The sequence below is a fragment of the Eschscholzia californica genome, unplaced genomic scaffold, assembly GCF_041429995.1.
Source record: "Eschscholzia californica isolate CP2 unplaced genomic scaffold, dmEscCali1.0.p SCAF_4, whole genome shotgun sequence".
NCBI lineage: Eukaryota > Viridiplantae > Streptophyta > Magnoliopsida > Ranunculales > Papaveraceae > Eschscholzia > Eschscholzia californica.
This window is the reverse complement of record NW_028238461.1, coordinates 48,940,323-48,962,276: the sequence shown is the minus strand read 5'-3', so window position 1 is coordinate 48,962,276 and position 21,954 is coordinate 48,940,323. Positions and strand designations below refer to the sequence as shown.

Sequence of the window (21,954 nt, the reverse complement as noted above, 5' to 3'; positions counted from 1 at the left end):
ATAGAAAAGAACAAAATATGAGTACACAACTTAGTTTCCCAAATATAATACTAATGTTACCTAAATGTAACCATGTAATACATTTTTCTTATTTAACAACAAATACCAACTTAGAAGTAATCCTGCTAGTCATTTTACCATTGCTTTTATACAAGTCTAAAAACATGCTTTTAGAGAAGAGCCTTTCTCCACTTCCCACCTCTTAAAAAAACGAAATAGCACTTTCCCTCAATTTATGAATCAATTTGAAAATAGGCCAACAAAATTGATGTAATAAGCACAATTACACTCACTAACTAGAAAAAAGTAAAGAAAATTCCCACAAACCTAAGCACTTGATGAAGGGTTTTTAGCTATTATTAAGTCAATGAGCCTGCTAAACCCTAAGGCCCACCACCCTGAGTAAAAGTAACGTCTATTTTATTTTACTTTTTATTTTTTTGCTTTTTTGGAGTTTAAAAACCTAATCTCTTACACAAACAGATCATTCAAACAAGTTCAAAAGAAACCTTTCTAAGCTTGTTTGAACTCAAAAATGGCTGATCATAGCAACAATGTTGATGGAGATCATCAAGAAGTTTTGCTTCTTACATATCATGATCCTTGTGCGATTTACTATGTTCATAGTCCATCAACATTATCTCATACAAATAGTGATTTTCGAAACAACGAATTACCATCATCGACTACCGTTTCTCCTTTTCGTGCTTCATCTTCTGAGAGCTTTGTTATATCGAACAATATTCGAACGAACACAACCCATTATCCTTCTCGTTTCGTTCATTCTCGTTATCCGTCTTCTCGAGAATCTAATAGTTCTTTCCTAGATGTAAAAACGATTACTTACGATGTTCACGATAACGATGATGATAATTGTGGTCAAGATCAAAATTTCTTGGAAGAAGTTGATGAAGATCCATCTTTAGTTCTATGCAAGAAGAAACAAAAACAAGAAAATGAAGAAGATGATGAAGATTATGAGGATGATTATAATGAGGATATGTCTAGAAAAGGGTGGGAGAGATTCTTTTCTTTTGATACATCTTCTTCTTGTTTGTGGGTTTCAATCCAAATATTTTGGAGACTTTTAGTTAGTTTTGGAGCTGCATTGCTAGTTTTCTATTTAGCCACTAAACCTCCCACACCAATTATATCTATCAAGGTATGTTTATTTATCCTATCACATTAATTTTTCAATCATAATTGTTTGACGAAAATCAACCTAAATGGAACACTAACTAGATAAAAAACAAATATTCTGAAATCAGACCCAAGTCAATGAGGCGGCCTCCTATCAAATTGATATACCACTAAGATAAAACATACACTATGTTAGACATTATATAGTCCAATGGTCATATAATTCAAATTTCAAAAAAGAAAAATTCATCATAATTTTCCTTTTCTTTTTTTTTTGTTGAAAACAATTTTCCTTTTCTTTTTTTTTGTTGAAAACAATTTTCCAGTTTTTTGTCAGACCTTTAGGGTCTCCTTTCACGATCTATAGGATCTTCTTGTCGACCTTTAGGGTCTTTTTATTCTCGATCTTTAGGATCATTGTGTCTGTGTCTTGTCCAATTTCTTTCCCTTCATGAGGCACTTTGCATTTAAAGGTATGTAACTCTCATGAAGTTTTCAGAGGAGAGAAATAAGAATTATCATCCATGTATCATTGTGACTTTGTCACTTATTAATGGAATATGTTTTCCCTTGGCTCAAAAAAAAAAAAGAAAAAAAAAAAAGTAATTAGTAAGAAAATATATTGTGATTGGCTTTATGATATAAAAAAATGTTCTGATTGGCTTTATGATCAGCAGTAGAAAGCAGTAAAAGTAAAGTAAAGCTACCTATATGCACATCAAACTTTTCTAATAACACTATCATTAATACCACTATACTCATATGCTTCTGAACTGGGTGTAACGTAGAATGTTAAATAAGGGGAAAATAAATCTTAAATTCATTGCCAATAGAAAACACAATACAATTTTAAACTTTTAAACGTTATCAATATGTGGACTAACATGTTTTATATTCACTTTCGATAGATTACATGACTTCACAAAAGGGAAAAATAGTAAACAATTTTTTTTCGATCTACTATAGTTTTTCTTTTTTGTTTTCACCTATACCATTAATCCGATACTGATTATTAGCATAAATTTTACAACTTAAACAAGATGCAAAACCAATTTCTTTTGTCATGCATATAAAAACAACAAAATTACTTGTCACTGGCAACACAATCAAGAAGTGAATATTAAGTATGAGTAATCTATTTTTTTCGGTTTAACTAAGTTAGTTAGAAAAGAGTTTAGAGTCGATGTAAGAATAAATTAATCTTCTTTTCTAAAGACATTACAATACCAATAGTTGGGGTCTATGCACACACGTTACAAAGGTTATTCTTTTCGGAGTTGTGATGGTACTTCACAGTTTTGAAAACCCCTTGGATGCTTTAACTTGATCTTCGTGACACTACAATGCTTCTGACTTCAAGTTTTAAACACGATATGATACTTCTTTCTCTAAATTCGAGACAAACTGAAATCTATTTCAAAATCAGAATTGTATGTCAGACTCACTTGGAATTATTAGTGAATTCAGATGAGAAAAGAAAATGAAAGAATTTTGGAGTTGGATTTGGGTCATACTTATAAGAATGGAACAGTCACATGCATTAGTGACACATCTTAGGGACACATCCTTGAAAAATGTGGCTTTTCACTTAACATTTGGTTGGTCGCGATCTAGAGCGACAAATCTAGCTTAAAAACTCAAACAAAACGTGGTCCCTCGGATCTATCCTGAATTTGCCCGAAAAAGTAAGAAAATCGGTCGTTGGATGAAGACTTGACGTTATCCGAATACCTGACACAAGAAAAACGCGAGTCATATTAGATCTTCGCGATCCAGCGCTCCTACTAGGATCGACACTCCCGCTGGCATCCCAACGAGATCCCAAAGGATGCATAGTGTGATCGTCAGATCTTGTCGGTTGGCGCGGGTAGAACAAACGTCGTCGGATCTAGACACTCTCGTTTTGCCTAAATGACCCCCCAGATTAACTTTTCATTGTTGTTTAGTCCCTAAATTAACCGAACGTTGTCCAAATGTAAAGTTGATTGTCTCATTCATCCGGAGCGGAATTGTGAGATTCTTAGCTCTAAATTGAAGAGCTTTACGAGAGGAACGCAGTGACATTTTTGAAATTGACAAATCGGACCAAGCCAAAATCAACTCCAATTTCAACATATTGAACCTGACATTGAGCACATTGAGTGTTCTTTTACAAATTCCGTCATTACAGTAACCGGTTTAAGTTATGGTATTGAGTTGAATATAAATCTATATTGTTTCAATATCTTAAGATTAAACCAGCATTTATTAAATTCCATAATATTTGATTTCTTTTCTTATTTAATTTTAACTAAATGAATTGTATTAGATATAATATGTAAATCAAATGCAGATAGCTAGGATTGGACAGTTTGGGCTAGGAGAAGGTGTGGATGAGTCAGGTGTTACTACTAAGATTCTGACATGCAACACTTCCATTGCTTTACAAGTCATCAATAAGTCAAAGCTCTTTCCCCTTCACATTCATCCTTCTACTACTCAAATGTTCTTTGGTCCTCTAATATTTGCTACTTCTCAAGTAATTTTTTACCCTATTTTTGACATATATTTGATTAAAAGTAGTCGCAATCACTCTTCCTCTATAAGATTTCATGTCATTAATCTATCCACTTGTTGATAAATATTAGGGTTCAGAAACAAAGATAGAGAGCACTAAATCCACGAGATTTGAATTGTATGCTGGAACAAAGAACAAAGCGATGTATGGAGCAGGAAGAAGCATGCAAGATTTGCTTGAATCGAGGAAAGGATTGCCATTGATCATAAGAATGAGCTTGACTTCCAACTTCAATGTCATATCAAATCTCATTAAGCCTAAGTTTAGCCATCAATTTGAGTGTATGCTAATAGTGCATCGCCCTTATGATAAAATACATCGAACACAAATCTACAATAGCAAATGTAGAACAACTTCTATTAAAAGGAAATAACTAATTGGTGAAACTACATTTTCGTAATAATATAAGTCAGTTTGTGTGCATTTTAACTAGTCTATGTAGTTCACGACAGTTTGTTTGCACAATAATTATTCTATATCGATTGCGATTTTTTTATTTCTCTATTTTGTTGGTTAAATGATATGGACAGGAGTGGTTATTATTTTTCGAATGCACTAACTTGAATTAGCTTAATTAAAAAAAATTAACATTGACTAACCATTAGTAAATTTGTTCTTAATATAGTATCTTTGGTAGAAGGCATTAACATGCATTCTACAAATTGTATTGATTGGTGATTTGGTATGAAGTTGACATTAGAAATAGGAGATTAGATAGGGTTCTACAGTAATGGGAGTTTAATTAATTAATAAGCAAGGTTAGAATAAACTAATTATACTTGAAACGGAATGAATTTTATAATTGGTAAAGCTCACCTACTTTTGTGTGGTAGGTTTAGTCTCTATCATGGGATGATTGTGATTAAGATTGAGCTGTCTCTCTTAGTATCTTCTCATATATGATTTAAACTTTTGACATAATTGTAGGGTATGTATTATTATAATTGAGAGTAATTTTTACCTTGTTAGCCTGTTTAGGGGCTTTTGATACCCCCATCTTAGGGTTCTCTCTGGTTATCATATTAATTTATATCGATGTCGTTACAGATATTTACATATTTCATTTTTTATGAAATAACGAAGGCATATGATATAATTCCTTTTCCCATATGATTAAATACTTTTAATCTATAAATCTTGTTAAGACATCTTTATGTTAAGATCATCCTTACCCAAATAAGCAATGGGACCATCTTTATAAAGATTCAATAAGAAGGTGTGAATGTAGAGTACACTCAGACTTGATCTAGAGAATAGATGACAAATGATTTTTGCTTTCGATTTTGGTCGAGCTAAGTCTGAACCACACCTATCTGATTTCTGACTAAATTGCATGCTAGTTACGGTCATTGCGAACCAAAAGGTCTACTAGTCCAAATATGAAGCAAAACAGTCGAACCTCAATGATGTTAGGATGATATAACATCCTCTCAAATATCACACTTTGGACCTTCAGTTAGATTATATAGCTTTTCAATTCAAAATCCACTACGATATGCTATCCCACAAGCCTACTCAAGCCAACATGTCGAGTTGGCTGGCCAGAATGGGTCTGAGTATCTAAAGAGGAAAAGTTACTCAGTTCATTCTGATCGGCCAATTCATGGCAATCAGACATAGTAACATTATTGATTTGCACCAAAGGCATTGTTTTGAGGTAAACTACAAAAATCAAAAGACTGTATCATTTGAAATTACCAAGATAATAGTTTTAGATAGTCGTTGTTTTGGCAAAAAAATGTTTTTCGGAGCTTTCAAAATTTTGGATGGAAATACTTTGTCTTTTATTTTCCCCAAACTCTCACTTCCGTTCAGATTGGCAAGGCGTGCCGATCTAATGCCGACAACCCTTTATAAAAATTTAGACAATCTTCTTCATTCTCTCCTCCCAACACCATCACCTTCATTTATCTTTTTTTCTTCTCTCTCTCTTTATCTGTTCCGACAAAGAGGGGAGTCCTCTTCCCGTAATGTCGATCTGGTTAGGGAGAAATCCATCGAACATGTACACACTGCTTTGGGGAAAATCCTGCAAATCAGATCGACGTTCCTGCAAAAGAGACCTTATCCTTCACGAGAGAGAGGAGAGGGGAGAGAGAAATGATGGTGGTGAAACTTGAGAGGAGGTGGTAGTTTGAAGGGTCGTTGAAGGTAGGAGTTTGATGGCGTGAAGAGAAGAAGTGGTGGTAGAAATACGGAAACAACGTAACTTTCCACCCCAAATCCACTTTTTTTTTTTTGAAGTTTCCCAAAAGGGGCAGGCCTCAAGATTTACCAAATAAACAGAAAAGCCCTCTAGTCCAAGCCTAACCCCCCAAAACAATATCCCTCCCAAACGACGCTCGTCTCTCTCTTTCTCTCTCTCTTATCAGGGGCGTGTCATATTTTCCGGCGAGAATGCCTTCATCAGCATCCTCTACTAATCGGAATCCCGACCTGATTGATCGTCTGAATTCCAGTGATTACGCAACGAAGCTCAAAGCTCTGAGAGAAGTTAAGAATCAGATCATAGGTAACAAAACTAAGAAACTCTCTTACGTCAAGCTCGGCGCTGTTCCAACTATCACCAATATACTTGTCACCGCCGGTGATTCTGATTCCTCGCTTCTCGTTCAATCCGCCGCTGCTATTGGTAGTTTCGCATGTGGTGTTGATGCCGGCGTTAAGGCTGTGCTTGATAGTGGAGTCCTTCCTCATCTATTTCGCATCCTTTCCAATCCTGATGACAAGGTAACATAAATTGGAATTCTCTTTCTCTTGCTTGATGTAGGGTTTATGAACAAAAATGACCTAGTTCCTTGAACATTTAATCTTCAAAATTCATTCCTTGTTCGTTCTGTAAACAATTGGGCGTATTGTAAAGGATGGATTTCACATTCAAAGCTGAATTTAGGTCCCAAATTATGTTTCCCTAAAGTTTTTTCTTTAACAAGCAAATTTAGCCCTTTCATAATTCTGTTTGTGATTTGAATTGGATGGAAATGAATCTGATTTGGTGATGAAATAATAGCGATGAATCTTCGAGGGTTGACAGAAAATGGTGAATGGCAAAAAAAAAAAAAAAAAAAAAATTTTTTTTTGTTATTGTTTTTGCTGAATACTCCTTATTTCGCATTCTAAATATGTGGTTTATGATCCCTCGTTCAGCTTATCATAAACAAATTGTGCATCAATCTTGTAAGTCAGTAGTTAGGGACATTAAGGTCTAGCCTTATAAGAGAGACGTCTGGGGCAAAAGAGAACAGTTCATGGTGAATAAATTTCAGCTCTCAATTAAACAAAAATCCCTAATTGATAGTAATTTAACCTAATTATTCTGTTGAGGAACAATGTTTGCACTATTACGAGTTTGAGAGTGCTTAGTGTGTTATATTATTATATATAGCTTCCCAAAGTTTTACCCTTTTGTAAGAGAAGATGGAAGCGCTCCATGAAAAAAGGAAGTTAATTCGCCTTAGCCAATGAAATATTGAAGCTTAAACAACGGCGAGGTTAAATTCGGTAAGTTTGATGCGACTTCACAGTGTAGAAGAAGGTATTGTATGTTAATTACTTGCTGGAAGTTTTTCCTGTTCATGATGGGACATCCTCTCGTATATGTCACAAGGCTAATGTCAGACGAGGTATCAAAATCAAAGAAGCTCTGTTTAGAAGGGATGTTAATGCAAACTGTTGAGGAGGATAAGTAAAGAAGCTTCGATGCAGAACACTTTGAATCAGTTAAAGGTCCACATTTTCTTATCTTTCATATCCTTCGACCCTCACGATTCTAGTTGCTCCTACCCGATAAAATTTCTTATCTTTCATATCCTTCGAGATTTTAGTTGCTAAACGTGAACATGATGGGGGAATTTCATGTGCAAGTGCGACCATTGTTTACGGTCTATTCTCATTCCAATCTTGGAGAGGGTGGTCCATGCACTATTTGGTTAAGATTTCTTTGATTTATTCCTTTTGATTGCTCTGAGGTTCCATCTATTTGGGGCATCATTCACTGGGTTGGTGTTTCATAGTTTTCTTTGCATTTCTTTCCTTTTCATGTGGACTCATCTCTAGGTCGCTAACTTCTGCACATAAGTTTGTTAAGTTAAAGTCACAGTGCTCTGGGATTTAACTACTTATTTTATTTACACATTAATATGATTAGGTATGATCAATATACCTCTAATTTGTATAAAGTAAGTTCAAATGCTATTTTCGTTGACTAATTTGATCTTCCAGGTTGTGGATGCTGGAGCGCGCTCCCTGAGGATGATTTTTCAATCTAAATTGGCTCCAAAATATGATTTTCTTGAAGAGAAGAAACTGGAGTTTCTTCTTTCACTTCTGAACAGTGAGAATGAGAACGTTACGGAGTTAGGTGCAAGTATCATAACTCATTCTTGTGAGACAAGTTCAGAGCAGAAGTTGTTGTGTGATGCTGGGGTTTTAGATAGACTTTTTACTCTTCTGGATGGTTCTCTGAACCAAAGAGATGGTAGTTTAGAGTCTCTAGCAGCAACCGTCAAGAACAACTCTGAAGTAATCTCTAAGTTCGTAAATCTTGATAATGGAAGAGCTTTGAGTGGCATAACTGAGTTACTGATGGATAGGTATCCTCGCACGAGGCTGCTCGCCTGCATATTTTTTATTGCCATAGGCCAGACTTCTCCTTGCTACCTTCTTGACATAGGAATAAGAACAAAATTGATATCAATATTAGTTGAGCTTCTTGAAGAGCCAGATCGAGTTGGGGACGAAGCCCCATTTGTATTGGCAAATTTGATTGCGGACAAGGAAGACTTTCAAAAAGTTGCATTTGAAGTTGACGGTGTCATTAAACTTTGCAAGTTCTTGTCTAAAGGTTCAATACAGGCAAAGCGTTTAGAAGGAATACTACTGGCATTATCTGAACTGTGCTCAAAGTTGGAAAACTGCAGGTTTCAGTTCTTGTCTTTGCAGGTTAGCCCCTTACTTAACAAACATACAAATGTCCCCTGCCTCCTCCCTCACAAGATATTAACTTTTGGGTGATCAGTAGCAAGTAGAGTACCAATAAATCCAATCCAAATCAAAATTGACTCCCTTGGTTCCGGATTAAGATAACTTGTAACCAGAACCCCCCTTAACTAGAATTATGTGTTTTTAATGGGTTTACATTTCTTCTTATACAACCAATTTGTTTCTATGAATGCGGTAGGTGATGAACTTGGTAACAGATGCCTTAAAGCATGATTTAACTGAAGTGCGTACAGCGGCTTGCATCTGCATAAGAAGTGTTACTCGGTCGGTTAAGGTTCGGATAAGCATTCTAAATTGCACGTTTAAAGGATTTGATTTGGTGCCACAGGGCTTTTTCTAATCGGTTGTTATTCAGAATCTGAGTGCAGGTCATTCTATTAATGAAATGACGGTGGTTCCCCTGGTTCAGCTCCTAAATGACCAGTCTACTTCTGTCCAGGTATGAATTTAACATATCTTGGCTGTTACTTGTTCCCTTGTGTCATATGATAGTCTTGAATCTCATGATTTTCCAGCCATAAACATTGATATAGTTATCTGTTGGACAATCTCAATTCAAAGGAATCAGAGACCAAATATCTTAAGCTAAGATGTGGAAATTACTGAAAGTATTTCTACCATGATTTATCTTTTGTGAACTCTCAGTTTTCTTTTGATGGCTACGTCAACATATGAACCCAAGCTATTTATCGTTCATGGAAATGTAGTCGTAGTAAAAAGAGTCTCAAATGCGACAAAATTTTGTGTATAATAATTCATATGTTTAGGTGGACAATGATAATTAAGGCCAACACCATCTCCTGAATGGGTATTGGTTTTCATGATACCGAGGACAATGGTTTAGAATGAATTTCCTCTCGACTCTTTAGTGTCTATAAAACACACCATTTAAACTTTTCATTGAAATCACATATAACTCACACTCTTTTAAGGAATTGAAACATAGGCTCATGACTCAAAAAGACCAACTTGTGTCTTATCTTGATGCTATATTTTCAGGTTGCAGCTCTTGGTGCTATTAGTAATGTAGTGGTCGATTTTAAAGTTCGGAAGTCAATTTTTATCCAGTGTGGAGGTGTCAAACATCTAGTTCGGCTATCAAAATCAATGGATTCAAGTCTGAGATTAAATGCTGTATGGGCATTAAGGAACTTAATGTTTCTTCTGGACAGAACTGGCAAAGAAGACATTCTTAAAGAGTTGACAGTATCCACATTGGCAAGCCTGATATGCGGTAATCATCAAATCCAATTATTGATGAAAGTCCAATTCTTCTGATACCTGAATATATTCAACAAAATTCTACTATCATCGTATTTATACTGCAGATTCAGAGACTTCTACTCAAGAGCAAGCTTTGGCCCTTGTCCGTAATCTGGTTGATGGTTCCGTCGACTCCATTGAGCATGTGTTCTCAGAAGATGGTTCGATTATAAATTCTATCGGAAGACAAATGTGGAGTGCTTTGAAATCAGAAGTCTGTGTTCAGGTTAGAACTTAAGTCAAAATAATTCCCCCAAATGTCTGACTAGTTATCCTGATGAAGTTCAAGTCTCTTACATGAGTAACTGAGATAAAATATTTTTGTAGGAACTGATATTTGCTTCTTATCTTATATGAATGTCTTCTTGTTTAGGGAATGTATGTGCTCAGCAATGTTGCGGCTGGGAATGAATTACAGAAAGAAGCAGTCATGGAACTTCTTCTTCCACCTCAATCAGGTGGTTGTACACAGTCTATTATAATAAAGTTCTTGCAGGATAGTGATAGTCAGCTACGGACTGCTTCAATCTGGTGCGTAGTGAATCTCACTTATCCAGGTAGTTCGGGTGCATCAGATCGGTATGCAAGATTACGCAGTGCTGGAGTAATTGCTCAAATCAAGACTATGATTAACGATCCCTGCTTAGATGCCAAGGTTATTGGCTAACTTTCACCTTCTATACCGTTTTCCTTAATCGATTTTAAGTGTTTCTGGCTTACGGTTGACCTATTTTCTTGCAGTTTCGAGTAAGAACAGCTCTAGAACAATGTATGACTTATGGCAACAACTCCGCATGATAATTTTTCTCTATTTTATTTTGTGAACCATGACGGTGGAAACTTGAAGACATTTGTGATATGGGTGACTCTTCAGTTCGGTTTCGCCTTAGTCTTAATGGAGCCCGAAGAACATGGTATGATTCTAAAACACTACTTAACGAGAAATGAATCATAAGGAAATCTGGTTATCGAACCAACAAGAGAATGTTAAATGGTTGTCTACCCGAGCCCATTTACGTCAATAGACATGGAAATAGACCTCCAGTTGAACTCTAAAACTAGCCGTCGGCTCCTATTGTTGTTCCATTGTTCCACGATTCCTTCCCGTTTTTGTAAACCCCGTATAAGAAATGAAAATTGTATGCATTAGTTTAAAATTCTTTGGTTGTGCAGGTAAAGAGCTATTTAATTTCTCACTGAGGAGAGCTTGTTTTCCTTTATGGGTAATGGACAAACAGATTTATCCTAATATATGATTTCAGTGTTGAAATTCACTCTTATAATCGGGTAATTTTTATCCCCGAATCTTCTAATTTATGTACTAATGTTGTAAATGGCATAAATTTATTTAGAAGAGAAACCATAGTCCTTAAGGCTTCTGTTCAAGTTATGCTTAAAATGCTTTGACCCTTAGGTATCAATTCCTCATAGAAATGATTTCAGCATTATAAGAACATATATACAGATATAATCCAAATCTTCAACTTCAAATCAGTCTCTCAGAGTTCGGATATGTCATGATTTGATGATATGATAACTGACACTCAGTCGGATTGTGTTTTATTAAGTGATGTTTAAATCGTCGTGACTAATTTAGACAACTTCAATATGTATCTCTCTCGAGTTAGATACCTTGACCCAAATAATACTAAAATCTAACGAAGGCGGAAGGTCGACTGAGGGCTCAAGGTTTAGAACACAATACCAAAGATTTAACAAAATAGTATTTCATCTTTACAATAGCTAAAATTGGATGTGAGTATATATATATACATATACAAGAATCTTTTAAGCTATGACTAATTATATTTTCCCGAAAAATAATAAGAGCACAACTATTAGGTGTGAACCATCTTCATCCAATCTTCTCTGTGTTTGTGTCGTCTGATGGCCATATCACGGTCTCCATTAGCCTTTCGCGCATCAGCTCCAAGTTTTCACCAGAGATCTCTTGATATATTGCCGTGTGATCACATTTCTGAAGCATTATAACCGTAACCAAATAAACTTTATGACTTTAACTTTTAATCGAAATTCACATGACCTTTTTCATGAAAAGCTGAAAATAAGTACCTTAACCCATTTTCCGTAAAGGTGAAGCCGAGTAACCATCACTCTTTCGGCGAGTTCTTGTTTCTCCTGTGAAAAGAAAAAGTTGTTTAGTATTAAAAAGGTAACCTTAAGAAGCTAGAAGCTTTTACGAACTACCTTTGCAAGAATACGAAGAAACCGCTTCCCGTCTCCAGGTTTGTTAGCTACTACAAAACTGTGAAAAGAGTGAAAGGAAAAAAAGAATGAGACAAATTAAAAATCAATACATATGAAGATCGGCAATAAGGGAATAAGCAAGAAAAGGATATACTTACTCGTAAAACCACCTATATTGTGTTGGATTCATCTCGTAAAGCTGGTTAAGAACTGTTCTTACAGCTTTATACGTAATGTAGTTTAGTACTTGCTGCAAAGTAAGAAACTTTTAGCAGAAAAACACGCACACAACGATTCACAGTGACATATATCCTTATATATAACGACCCAAGTTCCACTAGTTGCCGATATTCTCTCCGATTCTTCTACCCAGATACAAGCCCTAGGGTTGTTTCAGGTAGAGGTATCAGAGAGCTGACTTTGACACTAATCATGTTTGAGTTTGCATCTATATAGCCCAGACTCTGGACGCTTCTCAAGGGATCCGTATATATATTACATATGTATACAAATATAAAGGAAACTGAAAACAGTAAAACTTACCCTCTTAACATCTTCAAAGCTATCTTCATATTGTCCAGCCAATTCATTAACAATAACAAGACCACCTTTATGAACCTTGCCTTGCTTCTTCCAACAATTCTGATTCAAAAATCCTGAAAAAACTTTAGTAGAGAGACGCCATTCATCCCAAGCATCAACAAATGAACTTCTTAATTCAGACTGCCCTAAACCCTTTAATTGTCTCCTACCTAACAAATTTCTATCAAAACCTAAATCTCCTGTAAAGTTCATATTAGTTGAAGAAAGAGTATGAAAACAGAGACATGGACGAGATTGTGAGTCCATTATTCCACCCATAACTAATAAAGCTCCTGCCATCCTCTCTTTACTCACTCAAAACTCAAACCTGAAATTCTTCAAAATCAGTAACCAATCTTTTTTTTTCTTCCACTAATTCAAAAAGTACCGACTACCCAAGATGCAAAATCACAAAAGAAATTGTGGGTACTTGACAGAATTGAAGATTATTAAGATTTGGAATCAGAAGTTGAAGAAGATGGAATCACTATGTATAAATGAAAGAAAGAAAAAAGTGTAGGTTTATATTCTTGAGGGAGGGTGTACAATAAATAGTTGTCACCAAACGAAATTTCTGAGGTCCAAAATTGTTGGAACAAAATTGAAAAACATAATTTGAAGAGTGTGGATCTGGCCCTCTAGATATGTGCCAACAATGCCAAACTTAAAAGACACTCTTTAGGTCAAAGTCATAGTCGCAATACCTAAATTTTCCAACCTATTGAAGTAGAAACATACAATTAGGTGGTAATAGAAAATTCAAATACGTAATTATTTCGAGGTATTTTCCATGAAGGGAAGCATATTTTCATTCAAATCAATTGTCAAAAGAATGTAGACAATAAAATATCATCAATCATTAAATGAGTGAAGTGTCGTTGATCTATAGCATCGAAGGTCATTTGAAATATCGAAAAGTTTGTTTGAATCATATCTAGTCACAATGCAATTATGGAACTCCATTGTGATTGCTATATGAAGATGAAAAGTTGGGTTCTAAATTTAGATGTTGAAGAAGTTTACGAGGTCGTTAAAGCAGCTCGAACGAAGTTTTATGCAAGCTATTAGCAAGATATGCTACGGAAGTTTGTTCCGAGGTTTGGTCAACATTGAAATTTGAGTACAGGAGGAGGTTGCCATAATTTCTTTGTTTTCTATCTCAGTTGCCTTGAGATGGAAATTTGACATCCATTACTCATTTGTAACTCCCACGCTGACATCTCCTTGACTTGGACAAAAATACCTTAGATGTGAGTGTATATAACAAAAACAGTGAGTACATTTAAAAAATCTCTTTGCCTTGAATGGGTGAAAATATAACCTACTGAGCCAATAGCCTAAAGGAGGCGCCTTTAAATTTACTCGAACGTATTGCTTTGGGGGAAATTTGAAATGCACTCACCATTTTTATTATACTCACTCACATCAGAGTTATTTTTTGTTACGATCAAAGGAGATGTGAGAGTCACAGACTCACAGGTAGAATTGGTAAGTGTATATAACATTCTGGTGGTTATACAGACACTTCTGATTTGATATGGACACTCTGAAGCGTTTGTTGACAAAAAACTACAAAAACACGAGTTATATCTATAGGATCAAAATGCCAACAACTGGCAGCATTGTTGGTGGTGCATCTACTCCGCAATAAGCAAGTCCCAGATTTGATTCCATGCGAGTGCTTAGGCTTTTAGACCTATTTGTGTAAGGGTATAAATGTGGAATGACTAAATATTGCAACTTCTTACCTCTTACCATTAGAAAAAGAGATAAAAATGAAAAAAAGAAAAACACAATGGTTGATATATAGATCTTTTTATGTTCATATTATTAATCAAGAGATGAGTATGATTGTATGAATCCAAATTATAATACAAAAGGACACCACTATGGCACTATCTATCATCGATCACCTCTACCTATTAATATTCACATAACCTACAATTGGATAGAGACATATAATCAAGAATAAAACTTGATCCGACCAGAAGAAATTTTATTCGTATCCTTCTAGATCAATAATGGCAGCATTAGCTATATAATAATTATTAATTAGTGGCACTTCATAACAAATGTGTTTTCTCGTCATACTTCTACTAAATAACTATTTAAGAATTTATAAAAATTTTGAGGAATATTGAGTGAGAGAATTAAAAAGTTAAAGTCGATTGCAAATGGTGTTCATGCACACACATAATCGATTCAGAATCAAAAAAACAATATTAATTAAGAATCGTATTCTAATTGTTTAGGATAAACTAAATAATAAATAATGGGATGATGGGTATTTAATAATCAATTTTATCAATATTTTGAACATTTAGACAAAATATGACTCCATGGGGCGTTCCATTAGAAATGTTTTTTGTCAGTACTATATATAAAATAATAGTTTAACAATAAAATATAATAAATAATTTAGGAATATTATTATATGATTAAGTTGGAGGAAATAGATTGGAAAAATATTCTTTCCATGGAAGATACTGTTTGTCTTTTAAATCTAGGTACAAATGTATTCTTCCCACATGTCTATTTTATTAGGCATTATTTAATAAATTTCAAATTGTTATTCAATGAAGGAAAAGAAAATAATAAAAGGGACTGTGAAGTCAAGACGATTCCAGTAAAAAAATAAAATAGGATATGAGGGATCAACACTTTCTTCGTATCGTGTATTTCACATATATTAAGTTTGTTTGGGTTGTTCTTATTTGTCGCATACCCTGGCCGTTCTTGGTGCCATAGAAAAGCTCGAAATTTTTCTAGTAGTTATGAAGCTAATTATTAATACTTGAAAATTATATTTTGATTAAATTTCTCATTAATTTAGAGCAGTTCCTCTTTGTTTTGACGATTTTTATTGAAGAAAATGTCATCTTGATATTTTCTTCATGATAACCAGACAAAACTCACTAAAACAATATATAATCGTAAAAAGAAGCAAAATAATTGGACACCGTCAAGTTCAATCTTCTTAACAAGAATTTCATTTGAAAAAAAAGGTAAAGAATTCATAAAACAGCTTGCAACAATATTGATAAGTTTTCTCTTCCATATGTGACCAGAATAATTTGTACCAACCCTCTTTTTTTTTTTTTGTTGAAGGTGTACCAACCCTCTTTGATTAGAGGAAAACACTATTTTTGGACAAGACCTCATAGCTTTCTCACTCATATTGTGACTCAGCATATAGTCCATACATCTTACTAATCTAAGTCTAAGCTATGATAGAAAAGACCAAAAACTTTCTAGCCGAAAGTGATCAATGACATTATTCCTTTACAACAATTGACAATAGAGGACAAATAAAGATTGGTGGGCATCTACATTATTTAGGGTTTTGTTATGAGATACCACATCAACTATTGGCGTCTCATTAGACAAAGTTGTATATGTATTAGTTCTATGCTCCAAGATATCATATCGCAACTAGATCGGGTTTGAATTTGTAATGAAATATATTTGAAATTTGAGTTGAAGTTTCATTTGCCCAAGACAAATTTCAGTTCTTCTTGTTATACATTTTACTCATTCATAGTGTGTCTCCAATACCACCACTTATGGCCATTAGTGAGTTACCATTCTTTTTATAATGATGATAGGGGACTCCCCAATTCATTTTCCTTCTTTCTTTTTGTTGAAAAGTGAGTTACCCATCTAGTATGTATCTCCAATCTTCTTTTTTTTTTTGAGAAATGATAGAGTGACTTAGAAATTGGTACTTAGAGGGTGACATATTTCCTCATTCAGAAACAAAAGCGGTCTCCACCGTAGTCAAACTTTGAAAAAACCTTGTCTTTTAGTGATTCCACATCAGCTGAGCATTAAAATGCCCAAAAAATTGGGCACTCTAGCATCTCCCTTTTTTTTGTTGAATTGTATCTCTAATCTATCTTATACACACAAACAACTTAATGCATCACATATAAGGATACTCGTGGTCTATGACTATCACCTACAATTCAAATTTTATGACATGAGTTAGTATCATCCTTGATACAAGCATAGAAAAGGTTCTTTCAACAGAAAATTTGAGTTCGATTGCTAGGAAACTTATTGTCGATGTATATTAAGGATATTTATCAACACAACACAAATCGTCGCAAAAAATAATCATTTTTGTAGCCACAATAAAGTGTCCAGGATTAGTAGAATATGAGAGTACTTGAGAATATGAGAGTACTTGAGATTGAACCTCACTACCAGGATTAGTAGAATATGGCCTAACTAGTGGACCAATGAGAGGGAAGTAGAACCTTGTAGAGAGAAAAGGAAAGAAAGATTTATATAAGAGGAGACAGCATTTTTGGCTGCCAAGATTGGGAGCTAAAACATTAGCATTCTGTCCTTTAGAAAGAGATAGAGAGAGAGGGATTGTTACAGGTGCCCAACCAACCAATCAACAATGGAGGAAGAAGAGGACATGGTAATATGGGACCTACTCACTGATGTTCTGTTTTCCCAATTTATATCAACTTTAAATATGGGTCACTCAGTAAATTCAGAAAATTACTTGATTGATCTTCCTACCTGCCATGCCACTGACTCATATTTGTCCACATTTCTGGCTATATAACTTTAGAGATATTTACATCGGATTTTTCAGTCAGGGGTCCAAAAAGGAGGGGTCTAAATGAAAAAAAATCCTAAGTTGCCTAAAAATGAGGTGCAGGTCCTAATGTCTGGGAAAATATTTGTTTACCTTTTTTTTTTTTTTTTTCTTCCTTTATTGCCCCTCGACTTGACCCAGCCCTTCTCTCTCCCACGTTTTTTGAGGGATCATTAAATACCCGTCCCTATCTCACAGGATATCACATCCTTCCTCCCTCATTTCGCGCCAACAGCTTCTCCCTTCTTTCCTTTTCTTTCTCTCTCTAAATTATCAAGCCATTAATCCTGAGTTTCCCCCCATTTTGTCAATTTTTTGGTCGAAATTTTTGGGATCCCGCTCTTTCTCTATTGATCAGTTTCAAAATCTTTGAAAAGTTTTCAAATTTCATCTTCCAACCTATTTATACCATCCACTGTCTTAATATCTTCCAACCAGAATCTGCTCTTATCTTCCAACCTTTTCAGGTAATTCCTCTTGTCTTCAATGATAGACTTTAAGGAAGCTGAATATTCCATTTGTTCTTTTAAGGAAGATGATAATGCCTTTTAAGGAAGAGGATAATGCCTTTTGTAAATGAAACTTTGACATTCTAAAATGACAGACAAAGTGAAAGGAATATTTTTCTATTCTGTACATTATATTTTCATACCTTAAAAGGCATTATCATCTTCATTTTTCATACCTTCTTTATTCTTCAAACCTTCTTCATTTTTCTTTTCCCTCCAGTATACAATGGATATTGAAGGAATGCTTTCTGGGGACATTGTTGCACGACGTCCTCTCTGGTGAAACAAACTTCAACTTAGTTTTAACAGTATACAATGGATATTAAATTTTGTTTTTTCTTTTCTTTAAATTATCGTTTCATACCTTCTTTATTTTCTCTCTCTATCCAGGTTGGATCGTGATTTTTTCGGCTATGCTTCATCTACTTCTGCTGCAACATCATCAGAATTGATGAACCACAATCAAGCATCTAATTAGTAAGTTTGGAACTAACTTGAACTTTACTGTTTCGTTATTGTTTTACTTAAAATAATAAATTGGTGAGTACACATTTTAATTTACTGAAATCCAAACTCTGCTCAGTACATATTTTCATTTACCAGAAACAAAACTGTTTCCTTACCTAATAATAATTTACCCGTGCCATTTATATGAACCAGTAACAAATGTCTAATAAGTATGTGTGGAAGTCATTACATATTGTTGATTGTTGTGTACTTATAACCAGCTCTTACTTTACGGTAAATCCAATAGTTTTATGGTTCAGTATACATGAATACTTCAAATTTTAGTTAGTACATATTTATGTTTACCGTGAACAAGAATATGTTCAGTAAATATTTATGTTTACCGAAAACAAAAATGTTTCCTTACCTAAATTAAATTCAGATGTCAATGATATGTTTGTTTTGTGCAGTCTCCCACTGGATTTTTCAAGAAATTCCTCTCTATTGGTTGAGGATGCATGTACTGCCATTGTCAGGGCTGAACCTCTAAGGTCTGCTAGCTGGCCTGAGGTGTTTACACATTTGGGGCAGGAATTCCCTGGAGGCGCCAACGCCTTTCGAAATGCACTTGGACGATATTCAATAAAGCACGGGTACAATTTTAATTATTTGAAGAATGATCTTGATCGTATTACTTGCGTATGCAAATCCCCAAAATGTTCTTGGACCATTCACGCTGTGGCTCCTCTGAAGTCAAGGTCAATGTTTGTTCTAAAAGCTTACAACCCTGTGCACACATGCCAAGATTTTATAATGTCAGATAATAAGCCAAGATTATCAACCGAAAGTGTTAGCTTATTAATAGTCGATGACATTAGGGAGAATCCGACCAAAAGTACTAAAGACATTGTCAGATCTTTCAAGAAAGACTATGGAATTCAACTCAGCTACTACTATTCATATAAGGCTCGAAACAGGAGTATTTCTTTGGCCTATGGGGAGGAAGCTGATTCTTATGCCAAACTCAATTGGTATGTTGATGCCCTATCACGTTCTAACCCTAATAGTTTAATTGATCTTGAAGTTGATAAAGATTCCCACCGTTTTGTTCGAATATTTATTGCTCTTGGAGCATGCATCCAAGGTTTCAAGCACTGTCGCCCATTGATATTTGTTGATGGTACTTTTGCGAAAACGAAATACAATGGGTGCATTCTTGCAGCTGTAGCGAAGAATGGCAATGATGGTAAGTATTTTACCAATATTTTCCGTCCGGTACACAATTTTATTTACTGGCTTTTTTTTTATTTCCTGTTCTAACTACTGCCATATGTACTTTGCAGGTTTTTTTGTTATCGCCTATGCTGTCGTTGACGTAGAAAATGATCTAAACTGGACCTGGTTTTTTTGTAACTTGGCGAAAATGGTTGATAATAGTGAGTCTTTGACTTTTATGTCGGACAGGCACAATGGTATTATAAATGCAGTTTCAAACATTTTCCCAACCGCGCACCATTCATTCTGCGTTTGGCATCTAAGAAACAATTTGAATGTACGTGTAAAGAATGGTGCGAAGAAGTCGGACTATTTCCAATCCCTCATGTTTAAGGCGGCTAGAGCCCTTACTATATCGGATTTTCAGAAGTACACTTCTGAACTTGTAGTCATGGGTGGCAATGCTGTGGATGCATTTCTTCACTCTGTAAATCCGGAACATTGGGCTGATGTTTTCTTCCCAGGAAGAAGGTACGGTTTAATATGTTCTTCGCTCTCGGAATCCTTCAATTCGTGGATAAGGGATGAGAGAGTTCTTCCAATAACCGTAATGCTAGATATGTTGAGGATCAAAATTATGAACATGATGAATGCCAGAAGAACTGAGTCGGCAACTTGGGACTCTTTCTTGTGCCCTAAGGTCAACGAAAAAATGCAGTCTAGATTCAACGTTGCCTGTAGCTGGAAGGTAATACAATCAGGTAAATTTGTGTATGAAGTAATGTCCATGCCGAGTCACTCTGTGGACCTTGGGGCTCTTACATGCACATGTCGTAAGTGGCAAGTCCAAGGTATCCCTTGTGAGCATGCCATATTGTGTATTAAAGTGCATGGAGGTGATTCATCATCCTTTTTTGATCCCGCTGTTACAACGGATGCATACTGTAAGACTTATAGTCATTCCATAAATCCTGTCCCATCTTTCGATCAACCAACAACGTTTGAGGAAGCCAGCAAGATACTTCCTCCTTTAACCAAGAAACGTCCGGGCAGACCACGTTCTGTAAGAATTGAAAGTTCTGGGAACTTTAGAAAGAGGCAGCGGATATGCGGTAGGTGTAAGAAGCTCTCTTATCACAACCGTGCTTCGTGCAACGAAGCGATTTAGTGATTGAAATGGTTTTTATATCAGCAGCAAAAACTAGGGGCACTCTACAACTTTGAAAAGCATTTACAGTGTTGGGAGCTTTTCAAATTTTTGAAGAGAGTCACATTTTAGCCTTGTGCTGCTTTGATTTTTTTTTGTATATTTTGTCGAACTTAATGTATTTGTGTTTAAAGTCAATGTATTATCTTATATTTTGTTAGTGTGTATTGTGCCTGAACATAATGCATGATATGAAACTTTTAGTTTTATTCAGTACATTTTTCTATTTACCAGAAAGTTTAAGTTTTGTCCAGTAAATTTTTTTATTTACCGGAAAGTTTAAGTTTTTCCCAGTGTTCAGAATGTATTTTTTCTAAGTCAAGTCGAGTACATATTTTTATTTACCGGAAATTTTTTTATGTTTTGAGAATATATTTTCTCGAAGGGATCTTTTCTAAGTTTTGTCTAGAACATTTTTTTATTTACCGGAAATTATTTTTTTTCCCGGGTTTTTTTTGGGACAAAATTTCTAAGTTTTGTCCAGTACATGTGGATTTTCAGTAAAATTTCTAAGCTTTTTTGGGAGAAATTTCTAAGTTGTTGTGTCTAGTACAATAATAGAGTTTTGTCTAGAACATGTGGATTTTACTCAAAAATATATTCAGTACAATTTGTTCGAAGTTGTGTTTAGTAAATTTTTTTATTTACCAGAAATAATTTGTTTTCCCGGGATTTTGTTCCGAAAAATTTCTAAGTTTGGTCGAGTACATATTTTTATTTACCGGGAAGTTAAATTTTTCCCGGATTTTTGGATATTTTTTCCTAAGTTATGTCAAGTACATAATTTTGTTTACCGGAAATTTTTTGTTTTCCCGGCATATTTTATGGAAAATTATCAAGTTTTTCCGAGTGAAAACATATTTTTTTCCAATACAAAACTTACAAATTTTCACAATAACAAAACCTTCCAAGTTTTTTCCAGTACTTAGTAACAGTTAACAAACACAAACATAATTTTCACATAAACTATTTATGACCCTTCATTTATCACCCTTCTCCATACCTCCTTTGATTCGTCCAAAATTTTGAAAGTTACTTCTACCCTCTTTCTTCTTGCTTTGTCTGCATAAGTTTCCACCTGCGTGCAGGACCTCGGGAAATTGGACTGGTTGCTTATGTTGAAGATATCCTCCAACTGGAGCATTACGTAGAGTCCACAGTCTGGACTATATGATTCAAAAATAAAATGTGAGTTTAAAGAAACTCAATAACT

The 21,954-nt window shown here is 34.9% G+C and overlaps 4 protein-coding genes across 6 annotated transcripts; 3 read left to right on the top strand and 1 right to left on the bottom strand.

The window, feature by feature from the left end:
- The first annotated feature begins 486 nt into the window (after positions 1 to 486).
- On the top strand, positions 487 to 4,197 carry LOC147545581 (delta-latroinsectotoxin-Lt1a protein). Its single transcript, XM_086634994.1, has 3 exons — positions 487 to 1,162; positions 3,473 to 3,658; positions 3,768 to 4,197. Exons 1-3 carry the CDS (start codon positions 536 to 538, stop codon positions 4,068 to 4,070), a joined length of 1,116 nt encoding a protein of 371 aa, XP_086491120.1. The 5' UTR covers positions 487 to 535; the 3' UTR covers positions 4,071 to 4,197.
- A 1,605-nt stretch (positions 4,198 to 5,802) lies between these two features.
- Positions 5,803 to 11,231, top strand: LOC147545580 (ARM repeat superfamily protein). 3 transcript variants are annotated; one of them, XR_015223139.1, is made up of 9 exons: positions 5,918 to 6,427; positions 7,919 to 8,638; positions 8,877 to 8,972; positions 9,054 to 9,137; positions 9,698 to 9,932; positions 10,027 to 10,187; positions 10,335 to 10,616; positions 10,703 to 10,875; positions 11,135 to 11,231. XR_015223139.1 is itself a non-coding variant. In XM_086632798.1 (8 exons), the coding sequence occupies exons 1-8, from the start codon at positions 6,095 to 6,097 to the stop codon at positions 10,757 to 10,759; spliced, it is 1,968 nt and encodes a 655-aa protein (XP_086488924.1). In that variant the 5' UTR covers positions 5,803 to 6,094; the 3' UTR covers positions 10,760 to 11,231. The 3 variants fall into 3 exon arrangements, 2 of the variants coding, with proteins under 2 accessions (XP_086488924.1, XP_086488925.1); XM_086632798.1 differs by having other exon boundaries at positions 5,803 to 6,427; positions 10,703 to 11,231; XM_086632799.1 differs by having other exon boundaries at positions 6,042 to 7,753; positions 7,845 to 8,638; positions 10,703 to 11,231.
- A 441-nt stretch (positions 11,232 to 11,672) lies between these two features.
- On the bottom strand, positions 11,673 to 13,383 carry LOC147545579 (chaperonin-like RbcX protein 2, chloroplastic). Its single transcript, XM_086632800.1, has 5 exons — positions 12,713 to 13,383; positions 12,328 to 12,419; positions 12,170 to 12,227; positions 12,035 to 12,100; positions 11,673 to 11,939 (listed from the first exon to the last, which is right to left on the bottom strand). The coding sequence occupies exons 1-5, from the start codon at positions 13,049 to 13,051 to the stop codon at positions 11,817 to 11,819; spliced, it is 678 nt and encodes a 225-aa protein (XP_086488926.1). The 5' UTR covers positions 13,052 to 13,383; the 3' UTR covers positions 11,673 to 11,816.
- Positions 13,384 to 19,919: 6,536 nt separating this feature from the next.
- LOC147545578 (uncharacterized) lies at positions 19,920 to 20,702 on the top strand. The gene has a single exon (XM_086635832.1). It carries the CDS (start codon positions 19,920 to 19,922, stop codon positions 20,700 to 20,702), a length of 783 nt encoding a protein of 260 aa, XP_086491958.1.
- Positions 20,703 to 21,954: the final 1,252 nt, after the last annotated feature.

Coding starts and splice junctions, on each gene's coding strand:
- LOC147545581 (XM_086634994.1), top strand. CDS start 536: ATGGCTGATCATAGCAACAATGTTGATGGAGATCATCAAGAAGTTTTG. Junction 1,163..3,472: donor CACCAATTATATCTATCAAG/GTATGTTTATTT, acceptor AATCAAATGCAG/ATAGCTAGGATTGGACAGTT. Junction 3,659..3,767: donor TAATATTTGCTACTTCTCAA/GTAATTTTTTAC, acceptor GATAAATATTAG/GGTTCAGAAACAAAGATAGA.
- LOC147545580 (XM_086632798.1), top strand. CDS start 6,095: ATGCCTTCATCAGCATCCTCTACTAATCGGAATCCCGACCTGATTGAT. Junction 8,639..8,876: donor TTCAGTTCTTGTCTTTGCAG/GTTAGCCCCTTA, acceptor TGAATGCGGTAG/GTGATGAACTTGGTAACAGA. Junction 9,933..10,026: donor ATTGGCAAGCCTGATATGCG/GTAATCATCAAA, acceptor TTTATACTGCAG/ATTCAGAGACTTCTACTCAA.
- LOC147545579 (XM_086632800.1), bottom strand. CDS start 13,051: ATGGCAGGAGCTTTATTAGTTATGGGTGGAATAATGGACTCACAATCT. Junction 12,228..12,327: donor CAATATAGGTGGTTTTACGA/GTAAGTATATCC, acceptor CTCTTTTCACAG/TTTTGTAGTAGCTAACAAAC. Junction 11,940..12,034: donor TTTACGGAAAATGGGTTAAG/GTACTTATTTTC, acceptor ATAATGCTTCAG/AAATGTGATCACACGGCAAT.
- LOC147545578 (XM_086635832.1), top strand. CDS start 19,920: ATGTTTAAGGCGGCTAGAGCCCTTACTATATCGGATTTTCAGAAGTAC.